Source organism: Actinia tenebrosa, unplaced genomic scaffold, assembly GCF_029948245.1.
Source record: "Actinia tenebrosa isolate PJP-AT-01 unplaced genomic scaffold, QUT_ActTen_1.0 PGA_scaffold0__85_contigs__length_37466705, whole genome shotgun sequence".
In the NCBI taxonomy this organism is placed as follows: domain Eukaryota; kingdom Metazoa; phylum Cnidaria; class Anthozoa; order Actiniaria; family Actiniidae; genus Actinia; species Actinia tenebrosa.
Genome location: NW_028292569.1, coordinates 18,393,276 through 18,405,684, shown reverse-complemented (window position 1 = coordinate 18,405,684; position 12,409 = coordinate 18,393,276). Strand labels below are relative to the sequence as shown.

The window sequence follows — 12,409 nt, the reverse complement described above, 5'->3', positions numbered from 1 at the left end:
TAGTAATTTTTTCTATCTTAAGAAAACTTGAAATTCTTTACACGTAATATAAACTTATTTACATTTTTGTTATTTTCTTACAGTGTTATCTCAGTTTTATCAAAGTAACATAAGTTACTTTTACTGATAAGACTGATAAGGCTTTTAAGCATTAAAAATATATAATTTCTTTAAAAATATATATAATTTGAATATTAATTCATTGATCATAAATAAAATATTCCAAGAAAGAATTGAAAAAAGGATAAACTCTTGAAGGAAGTAATATTTTTACCGAAATTGGAAATTGTACCGGAAATCAAACGTCCCAACCGGAAGTGTTGAAACCAGCTCGTAGCTGGAGAGTGGTGACTAATCAACAACGCGTGAGTTTATAATACGAAGTTCAATGTTTATCGGCAGGTATTCCTTCAATACCCTCAAAGATACAGCCTAAAAACACTCAAAAATGTCCTCTCCTAAAGCAGCAAAGGCCGATAATACAACAAGGAAGCGTAAGAGGAAGAGTTCTTCAAGTGAAAGTGAAGAAAATGGCCCTTCAAAGAGAAAACAAAGGCCTCTGGTAAGACGTTTTTGAGCCAACTTCACTTCCTACGTGTACAAAAACTAGCAAACCTTTGTCCGAAAAACGCGCGGAAAAAAATATGAAAGACAAAAAAACATCTCTATCCCCTACTTATGTGTTATTATAATATCATGTCTCCAATTGATTTTAATTCAGAGTTTTTTTATCGTGTTGATGGATAATTTTTTCCAGGAGGAACAAGAACATTGAATAAAAAAATTGTGACGCACGTTTGCAAAACGCGTGGTTCTTTTTTCCTTGGAAAAAAAACATACTAAAAACCCTCTTTTTAATTATATCTAAGTGATATTTTAAGACACATTAGTTAAAGAAACTATTCTTATTATCTTTTGTAGATACGCCATCTAGATTTCCAGAAATTTTAGGTTAAAAAACGAAGAAGTATTTTGCTGCGACGCGAGTTTGAAGTGGTTTTCGAACCCAAAGATTTCGAATCTCGATTGGTTTTTTATTCTCATTCCTGCGTTTTATTGCGATTTTCCTTTTATGTTAATACTTTTGTTTTAACTATTGTTTGCAGGCTCCCCGTGAACCAGCCGTGTATTTCGACCCAGAGAATGACTCATCCGATTTGGAGGACATTGAACCAATTTCTTTCGAAGATGCAAAAAATGGAAAAGGTACATACGTATACATTTGAATTTTTTTTTTAATTTCTTTTTCTTGTGTGTGGTTTGTTTTCGAATCAGGGTAAATTTTAAGGTATCAGAAGAGTGGAAAAAAATATTTCGTAATAAATTTATAACAATACTAGTAGTAAATTTGCATAATATCATCTGAGTTGGCATCTTCAAGACTAATTCCCGAATGATTGAAAATCAACTTTGATATAAATAAATATAAATATATAAGTATATATTTTATTTTTATAGCTACAAGACCGATTCGAGTCTATGCTGATGGTATTTATGATTTGTTCCATTTTGGGCATGCAAGAGCTTTGATGCAAGCAAAATTATGTTTCCCAACACCAGTTTACCTAATGGTTGGAGGTAGGATTATCAATCTATATCTATTAATTATTGATTTGATACTACAGAGATATTTGGAAGAAATTTCTCACGTCTTGAATTTTGAAATCTATCATCATCAAGTAAGCATTAACACCACCAAGGTACATATTATTTATAATTTAGACATACTGTAATAATTGTAGTGATTTTTAGACCTTAATTTGTCATGTTTTTCCTTGAACATATGATTTGGTACACATGTCCAAAGTTCGAAGTATAAGGTAACATTACATTTGAACCTCAAAGAAACACCATGCAATCTAATGTTTGTAAACATGTATGTTTTAAAATAAGGCCCATTAATTAGGGGGTACCATTTCTATGCCTAACTACCAATTTCATAGCGTTCTCGTGTTCCTTTTCAGAATTTACCCCTAAAATAGCCTGCTGTGCAGACGTTTTTAGAGAAAGGAACGAGCCAACACTAAAAACGTCTGCACGGCAGGCTACCCCTACAAGGGCCTCACTGTCGGTAATTTATTAAAGCAGTCTGTCTTTCGTCGCTAGTTCATGTCACCATTTCAAGGCAATGTGGCTTGTCGGAATTTATCCCTAACAAGGACTCTGAAAGGAAAGCTATATTGTTAGTATCCCTGCATACATATTTTGGCTTTTTCCATTTATTTTTGAAGCTTGAAACTAAACCTTTAGAAATTACTTATATGATTCCATAAAGGTTAGCAAAGGGGTCAAATGATTTTTTTGCTGTATTTAGATTTTTTTTTTTTCATGTGATGTCATGTCTCCTCCCAAATGTCTTTTACTAAATCTATTATGTACACCTACTTGCAAGAAGGTTGTCATACGGGAATAGCACATTTGTAATTTAGTAAATTAGTGATTTAGTAAATTTACCGGTTAAGAATAAATTATCACTGACATCAGGGCCTACGGATTTAAGTCCTTGTCCAAGAAGACTTGAAGGTCTAACCATTTGCAGATTTTAATAACAAAGGCAGCACCTTCTCCTCAGTTATTTTAAGACCCTGAGTGTTGGTCCGGCCAAGGCTTGAACCAGGACCTCCCGCATAACAGACCAACACTCTTACCAACTGAGCTAGCTTGATTTGAGAAGCGAGAACTAGCTAGCTCACTTAAGGTGACGGATGTTTTTTTGCATTCTCTGAATGAACTCTTATTACAGTTTGCAGTGATGAATTGACACACAAGTTCAAGGGTTTCACTGTTATGACAGATGAAGAAAGATATCAATCATTACTCCACAGTCGATATGTTGATGAGGTGATTAAGGACGCCCCATGGTTGATAAGCAAGGAGTTTTTAGATTTACACAAGGTAAAATTATTTTCTCTATTCTGTCAGTGTAATGAAAAAAAGGTTTGGGAAAAAATCTCGTTAGGGGAGTATTCAACTTTCCTTCATTCTCACCAAAACTATTGCAAAAAAACAAAAAAAAAAAACATTACAAAGTACAGCAGTGGCAAAGCTCAATGGGGTTGAACTGAAAGCAATGTGAAGGGAGAGACCTAACAAACTCTACTTGCATGTGGAATGTCGAGCAGGAACATTGCAAAAACCCTGAAATTGCGAGGGCATTCAGAATATAAAAAAAACTAAAACAGCCATCTTTATAAACAGAAGAGATCATAACTATCTAAAAACTAGTTTGAGCTGCGTCGGTGTTTCTAATGAAACAGTAATGATAAAAAGGTAAATTATAAACCATGAAAAGATGAAAAAACTTACTGAAATTTCGCACTCTAGTCCTTTGTCGGAGTTCATAGACTCCTTTATAACGCAGAAGACATCTATAAGGACATCAAGCCATGGGCAAGTTTGTTGCGACCCAGCGTACAGAAGGAGTATCTACTTCTGATATCAAACGTCTTTACGAACAGAAGTTCAATATCAAATCTTTATGAAAAATGTTTTTAAACAGTTCACAAAGCTATTTCCAGTTACTTTGTTAAAGTTAATTAGCTTTTAAATTTTTTTCTTCCAATTATTTTGATAATTAATTACCAAAAATTTAGGGGATCGGCCCACTTGCCCCACCCTCTCTACACCAGTGATGTCGAGTCCAGGAATCAAACCTTAGAAGCCAGAGGTTTGATGCCAGCGCAATACTGCCACACCATGCTAGCTTAATTCTCTAAAAAATTACTATTTACTGTCGTTCTACTGTAACCGTCAACACTCGAGTTTATTTTATTTTATTTTTGGTTAGTGTAAATATTTTTCTCTTTCATCATTTCATCTCCCTGAATAGCTGTTATAGACTTTCAATACTGACAAGTAACTCGAATTCTATTGTTTTCAATTTGTAATCTGATTGGTTGACAAACTCGAGTGTTCGTGATAAGAGTAGAACGACAGTAAGTTAGAGACAGTGTTATGAATGAATCGATAAAAACCACTATTCAAACAAACAACTTGTGTTTTATTCAAAGATAGACTTTGTTGCGCATGATGACTTCCCTTACAAAAGTGCCGGCGCAGAAGACGTCTATAAGGACATCAAAGCCATGGGCAAGTTTGTTGCAACCCAGCGTACAGAAGGAATATCTACTTCTGATATCATTGCACGTGTTGTAAAGGATTACGATGTATATTTAAGGAGAAACTTAGCCAGAGGGTATACTGCAAAGGAACTGAATGTTGGATTCATGAAGGTTCGTCAAGCACATTATGTGTCATTTTTTGTCTTTACAGTTAATGAAAGATGATCAGGGCTCAAAATAGCAGCCTGCCAATGGCCAAATCACAGGCCAAATTTCAAGTTTTGCAGGCAAAAATAATGATACGCTGCCAAATGAATAATAAAATGGCATGCAAAATTTTCTGGAATGACCTCCTTTTAGCATGCTCCTTTACTATGGCAGGCTGCAATTTTTTTCTATTTCAAGCCCTGGATGATGTGCGAAAGTTTTCAAAACTTGCACATGATATTTACTGTGCGGACACACTTGAATAAAACTGACCAATCAGATAACAGTAAACTAGACAGAAATTGAACTGATAACAGTGTTAGTCAATCAGATTATCACATTCTCATGCTTTTATTATATTGATGTGCTATCTGATTGGCTGGTCAAAAATATAGAACTGAATGTAGCAATATGATTAGTTAATATTACTAGTTTATTGAAGTGGTTCCGGTTGGAGTATCCGCACAATAAATGTTGATAAATTTTAGCATTGTGTAGCTCCAGAAATTGACCTTACCCCCCCCCCCCCCCTCCCTGAGAAATTTGGAATTCCCAAGGGGTGGGGGTCAGAGAAAGAACAAAATTACAGAGTTTGTATGGAAGAAAATTGGAGTTTTTGAGGGTAGTTGGGGTCTTTAAAAAATCCTCCGTAACCAGTATGGATAATTATTGATTCTAGAACTACATCATTGTGATTTTTCCACATCCCTAATTTCTATTGGCCTTTGTGTTTGTTTCTTTGGGATTTTTTCTGAGACACTCTTGGTTGTTCTTAGTTGATCGATGAATTCGACAGATCTTAGTCTGTCTTCTTTTGGATCTTATCATTGATTACGCATTGGATCATTGATTATTTAATCTTAATTTTTATTATTTCCATTCTACTATTTCTTTCATAATTTCTTTCCTAGTAATATAAGATTCATCACCATTTTTGTCCCAATGTCCATTTTTTTCATTCTCTTCTATTAATTTTCACATTCATGCCATTCCATTCTATTTATTGTTGTCCCATTTCTTTCATGCTCTTTTCAATTCCCTTTCACATTCTTTCACTCCATTTCACATTCCTTTCTTTCTTTTTTTAATAACTTTTCGAATGTTTTTTTACTTCAAAGGAAAAAGAAGTTTTAGTTAGAAACAAATTTGATGACATCAAGGGAAAGATAACAGACAAATCCCAAGAGCTTCTCGAAAAATGGGAAGAAAAATCAAGGGACTTTATCAGCCGTTTCATTGATATCTTCGGCAGGGATGGTCACCTGGTAAGCCTTGTAAAATCATTTGGTAGAACAAGACTCTTTAATGAAGACTAGTTTTAAAAAGTCAAAATTACTACCATTTTATCTTTGGAGTGAGTCCCTCAAAATTTGGTGTCTCGTTTGCTGACAAGCATTTTAGAGACTGTCAATCAAATAACTGCAGTAAAAGAAAAAATATTTTGAAGGAGATTTCGGACTGAGTTAAACATTTTAGATTACAGGATTAAAATCTTAATTCAGTCTAAAAATTTCCCTCAAAATATTTGGTGTTTTTTTAAAATTTTGGTTCTTTGATTGACGGTCTTTGAAATGCTAGTCAGCAAACGAGACATTGAACTTCACAGGTCACACTTCAACTATAATGATAGTAACTATACAGCTTCTCATTAATCCCATATAGGTAACTGTCCAATTATTTTCTTAATTGGACAGGTCTTGTTGATATGGGATTAATTAGGCAGCTATATAATTAATAGGTAATGGGATTTCATACTCCCCAATCAAGAAATAATTAGACTCGAAAAATTCGTCTGACTGCCAAATTGGACTCAGCCTACAGCCTCATCCAATTTTGAAAGTCCTCGGAATTTTCCTCGTCCAATTATTTCTTAATTGGACAGCATGGAGTCCTATTACATAATACTAATTGGGTTGAAAGGACAAGGTCAAAAAATTTAATTTGTCATCTAACGGTGCTCAATTAAGAGGGGAGGGGTGGGTTAACCTGGTACTCACTACCTCTGAAAGTAAAATCCTGTATTTTTAAATATCTCCAAAACTAAAAGGCAGTTTGCAAAAAAAAAAATTGAATGTACTGTCAGTTTGCACGTATTATAAACAATGCATTTGTGTGCTTAGCGTTCTGAGAATGAGAAAAAACTGGATCAAGTTGGCATGGCAGTACATATTCATGGGGAGCTGTTTTAGGGGCTATATCTCCAAAACGGCAGCTATTTTGTGCCCTTAAACTGTCCCAACTCAACCTTGTAATGGTTAATAGAAATAATCACTTGGACATCCATCATTGAGCATTTCATTTCTAATCATTGAACTTTTGTTTTGACCTTGCCCGTAAATAGTCAAGAAATTGGTACAGTACTTTTTATAGTTTGTCAAATGCTGTGGTTGCTATTAGAAATATTGGGGCAGGTGTAGATAGGGGAATAGGAAGGGATAAAAATGGGAAAAGATGGAAGGGATAGAATGGAAGTACCATGATTGTTTTGTGTTCTTAAGGTAATTCCTTTTGAAATTTTTTGTCCGAAACGTTTTCTACAGTTTTTTACCTAACGTAACAATTTTAAATTTATATAAAAAGGCAAAGTTGCGGCTTTAAATATGTAACAGAAAGTTACAAAAAATTCCATTACTAGTTTTTGCCATAATTAATGTTTCTATATTAAAAATTTTTACCTACAAAATGTAAATATTTCACATGAAAAAAAAAAAAACTTATTATATTTAGTAATTTTTCCAAAATAGCTTTCTTTTTAAAATACTTTTTTGCCTTATAATTATAAAATGTACACATAATAAACAAACTAAATAAACTCCAAACATAACCCTTCAAAACTTGATGATTCATGATTATAAAATAATTGTTTTAGCACATTTGTGAATTCCCCGCTTTCCGATTGGTCTAGAGCCGGGGGAGATAGAAGATAAATGACGTCAGCAAATCACTCACACTTGAAACCGTCTTTATTTCAAATTTTACCCTTGCTTTTGTAGTAAAATTTTAAATCTTTCGTGGTAAAAAAAACCAATTTTCTCCAGTTTTCCATGGTACTGTATGTCCGGCTCTTATTTACTGCTTTTTTCATCATCTAGCTTTCTAAATATGTTATGGACTCACTTGGCTATGCCTCACGAGTCCAATGCATTTTGACAGTTAGATGACGAAAATCGTGGTAAATAAGGGTACATACCAATTGAAAAACTGGAGGAAATTGGTTAAAATTAATATCAATAATTAAAAAATATATTTTGCTGTTCCTTAATCTATACATAACTTGAACAACAAAATTGCTATTTAAAGTACATTTGTAGTCAAAATTTAAAAAAATTATTAAGCTAATATTAAAGGAATTAATATTAGTAGTCGATCATTTTTCAAAATCATTACTCCACATAACGGAAAAAAATATTTCTGTTTCATACTCTTCATGTAAATCCAAAAATATTAAAATCATAATCCTAAACAAATTTGACGACAATATATATACCACAGTTATTTTTGAAATTAATATTACAAATATAATATTGTAAAGTTTGTATGGCAGCTTTGATATTATCGTGAGTTTTGGCATCACCAAGCTATAATTATTGTGGAATTCCTTCCAGCCGCTTCTGTTCACTTTAAGGTACAAGTTCTTACGATAAAAAATTACTAATGTTTTGGTTGATATGTGGTGATTGAGACAACAGTTATGACATGAAATCGGGCAATAGACCCCTTGTGTCAAAGCAGCTCAATTTGGAGGATACAAAAAAAGAATTTCAATCTCCTGAGAATTGGAAACCTATGGTTATGTCCTCTAAATAGACCATTTCACAGATCCCACGGCTCAACCTCAGCCTCGTCAGCGTGTAATATATTCTTTAGAAATTGCCTACAACCTGTGAAATTTTTAAGTGTTTCAATTGTTGGTTGATGTGTAAATTCCTTTCATTACTGCGGACTGTAGTCAAATTCTAAAGAATAATTACACGCTGACAAGGCTGGGGTTGAGTAACGGGATCTGTGAAATGGCCTATTGAGCTGTATACTGTCGTGCTGAAAGGTGTCTTAAGACTACCATCAATCAAATATTAAATTATTAGAGCATTTAATAGTTTATTAACAACTGTGCAAATGTATGTGGCATTGGGAAACGGTACTCAAACGATTTGATTGATGGTAGTGCAGTGCCCAATTTCCATGTTGTGACTGTTATCTTGATCAGCATGTAGCAACAAAACAGTGGTAGTTACGAAAAAATCCAAACATTTATTAACATCCTAAAATTTATCAAGTAGAGCATTTTTCATATTTTAAACTAAACTTGCACGCATCAAATAAAAAGCCTAAACATTAATTTATTTTAATAAATTAAAAGCTCTAAAATTTATCAAGTGGAACTTTTTTCACATTTTGAACTAAACTTGCACGAATCAAATAAAAAGCCTAAACATTAATTTATTTTAATAAATTAAAAACCCTAAAATTTATCAAGTTGAATGTTTTTCACATTTTGAACTAAACTTGCACGAATCAAAACATTAAAAACCTAAACATTGATTTATTAACCTCTTAAAAACCCTAAAATTTATCAAGTAGAAAGTTATTCACATATTAATAGCACTAAACATGCACGTATCACACTCTTATCCATTTGGGGTTGAATAATTTTATTTACACACTAAAAGTGTAGGATCACACCTAATGCTTGGTACGATATTCTTATTTGCTGTCCCTGGGCATCAAAAACAAGATACTGTAGTTTTCCTAGCATGGTTGAACCAGGGTTTAAAATGGCCAGAAATGTCCGGCCTGAACTGGGACTTATCCAGTCGTATTTTTGTCTTGCCGGTCATTTTGATAAGTAATGTCGAGCCAGAAATGAGTTACTGTATGGCTAAGCTAAAACTAATTTCATTGGTCTGCGATCATGACTGGCAACTGGTCGACTGTTATTTTAAGCCCTGCTTCCACAGCACAGCTAAGCACATTATGATCCACAACCATTCTATTTTAAAGGGAAATAGGGCAATACACTGCTGCCAATCAGAGAATATCAGGGGCGGCTGAAGCTAAAAATGTTTGGGGGGGCACTGAAGATTATATTTAACGCTATGTGATAATGACAATGTTTGATTGCAGACGCATGTGCCGTAAAACAATGACTAAGAACCAATCTTTTTTGAGGGGGTCAGGCCCCCCCAAAAAATTTGGTGCCCCCCCTGGTTCCGCCGCCCCTGAATATAAAGGTACCGGCCAATTTATTTGATTGACAGAAGTGTATTGCCCAATTTCCCTATTGTCTTGATCAGCACGTAGCAATGAAAAGAGTGGTAATCTAAAAATTATCCTGTGCACTTGACAAAATTTTGACCAACTTGCTTTTAATCTTGTATTATTATTATTATTTACAATTCTAGGACCGTCTTATTGGAAGGGGAAAGGACAAGATAGTAGGAGCTGGAAGGAGAATCAAACATGTGCTGTCACCTAACCCTTATGCTGACCCTGAATACTATGAAGAAGTGTCCCCATCCAGATTACCTGCAAAACAACCTAGATTATCCTTTGAGCCTGAGATGTCAGATGATTCAGAATCAGATGGATATTGAAGAGTTAAAAAATATTGATGCAAATTGCAATACTGCTATGCTATTTTACACGCATTTCAGACTTGGTAGGCAACATGCAACAAAATCTTCACAACGTTTAGCTTCATCATATTTAAATCTAAGTTTTGCAGTCAAAGGACAGGGAGCTTGCCCCCTAGTACTGCATCATTCAATTCATTATTATCCACTGATGATAGCCAGTATAGTCCAGCTTAACATTGATTAGCTAATTTTGCAAATGTGCCATACAGTTCAAGATTAGAATTTATTTTTTAACACATCAAAGGAAGTTTGGAAATTGAAAAATCAAATGATGAATTGAATAATGCAGTCTATACAAGAAGTATGCAGGGCATCTTGGTGTCATATGCACCAGTATGCAGGGCATACTTCTTGTACTTTGAGTGTAAATGTGTGAAATTACGGTATCACTGACAAGATATCGTCCATGTCTGGACGTTTTCAGAAGGGATGACAAATAATCCTTCATCGAATAATTTAAGTGTCTCATTTTAAAAACGTATTCCTGGAAAATTTATATTAAATGATTCTCGTAGTTTCACTTTTTTGGTATTCTAATGTAGGGCTGAAAATAACTGTCGGTCAGTCGCCAATTATGATGACCAACCAAATTAATTTTTTCTTGGCCATTCTTCATTTCTGGCTCAATGTTACCTGCTAGCAGAGTCTCTCTTCTCTTTCTCTCCCTTCTTTCAGGCGGGGAGGAATGAGACTGCTGATGTAGAGCATTTCCTTTGATACACTGCTTTCCTTGATTGTGGACGAACAAAACCAGTTTTAAAACCGGTTTTTAACTGATTACATGTAGTGTGTATGAGAAAATGTGACACACCGTGGCGCCAAACATTGTTTGACGAGAGCGACTGTCTAAATCATGGCAGCATTGCTAAGTTACGCCACGCATACGCGACAGAAATAACGTCCTACATTGGCAGAGTCAATTTTTCTCTCTCAGCCAAAACAACAAATTTAAGGAAAATAGGCTCTGCTAGCAGGCAAGGCTCAATGTTACCCATGTAGTCAAAATGACCAGAATTAAAAAAATTCCAATTTTTGTCAGACATTGTCAAGATGACGGCTGTTATTGTAAGCCCTGGACATATGGTGCAACTGTTGCATGAAGTGAGATTGATGGGTTACACGTAATAACATTTCCCAAGACAAAACACTACCTAATATTTATCTCCAATGCGGTATAGGATGCAATGGTTTGATAGCTTGGACACCTCTTTAGCTTGGTCTTAATGTTTTCTCATTCAGACCACACGTCATTCTCTTGATAAAAAGATTCTTTGTTTGAGTTGTATCCATATTCATGTGTCTTCTCATATGCACCAGTTAAACAAAGAAATGATACTCAAGGGAATGACACGTGGTCTAAAATGGGAAAACATTCCTCCAAGTGTCAACAATGCCAGTTCAGTGTAGATTTGGTTCTTCTCCTGTGCAATATTGCATGCAGGCAATGAGGTGCAATTTTCTGGTTGCATGCAACAGTGTCACCAATGCCTTACGTTGGTGTACAAAATAGCACCAATGAAACAATTGAAAAAAATAGATCATGTGTTTAGTGCTATTTCACAGATATATGATTTAAACTCTATCAATTAAAAAAAATCATATTTATATTTTGCCAATTAAGTAAGTTTTTTATAAATACATATGTAGAGGGATTTCAGTGAATATATTAAATAATTATTTATCGCATTTGATCACTCAATAAAACAATTTCAATTTTTAAGTATACTCTTCTTGTATTATATCATTGTATTATATTATTGCATCCTCTTTATGTAATATATACAGTACGAGTGGCCGTGTTGTATCAGATATACGACCACGAGGTGTAGCCGAGTGATTGTATATCTGATACAACACGGCCACGAATACTGTATATGACTTATCAAACGTCTAGGTTAGTTCCTTTGTGTTTCACTAAAATTTTCAAAATTAAAGTGAATTTGGCCAAGAAAATCCAACTTAAAGTTTATGCAAATGAACACAGTTTTGTATCAGATTTACAACACTCTTCACGGTCGTGATTTCTGTTGTGTTTTCCTCATGAATTATTAATGAGTTTGATAATACAGCTTTCAAATGTTTATCCACAGGCAGCCCAAGCAATGTATTTGTGGTATGCATAATAGGACGTTTGCATGATGGTGTCATTTGACTCTCACTACCAACTTTCTTATTTAAATTTGTATTCCCTCATGGGAATAGAGACAATTGGTGCTAATTAACTGAACAAAAGAAAGTGTGCAAGGGAGTCTGGTAGTAGAGGTCAATGTTGCCATCATGCAAATGTCCTATTTTACAGTAAATGTATTCTCTACTTTCACATCCCCATAATGCCTTGCTTCTTTGGGGGGTAACCAATCAAAAACTGTCCCAAATTGAAAGGTTTCTTAATTGAATTTATACTATACCTGCTTTTATCTGTACAATACTGATTATCAATTTATTCCAAGTTATTTTTGCGTGTACAGATCATCAAGAGTTTTGGTCTTACAGAAAATGTATTGA

General features: G+C 34.3%; 1 protein-coding gene across 1 annotated transcript; it reads left to right on the top strand.

The window, feature by feature from the left end:
- The first annotated feature begins 369 nt into the window (after positions 1-369).
- On the top strand, positions 370-11,624 carry LOC116292012 (choline-phosphate cytidylyltransferase A). The gene is made up of 7 exons (XM_031699244.2): positions 370-562; positions 1,107-1,206; positions 1,459-1,578; positions 2,744-2,895; positions 4,011-4,232; positions 5,387-5,533; positions 9,671-11,624. Exons 1-7 carry the CDS (start codon positions 449-451, stop codon positions 9,860-9,862), a joined length of 1,047 nt encoding a protein of 348 aa, XP_031555104.1. The 5' UTR covers positions 370-448; the 3' UTR covers positions 9,863-11,624.
- Positions 11,625-12,409: the final 785 nt, after the last annotated feature.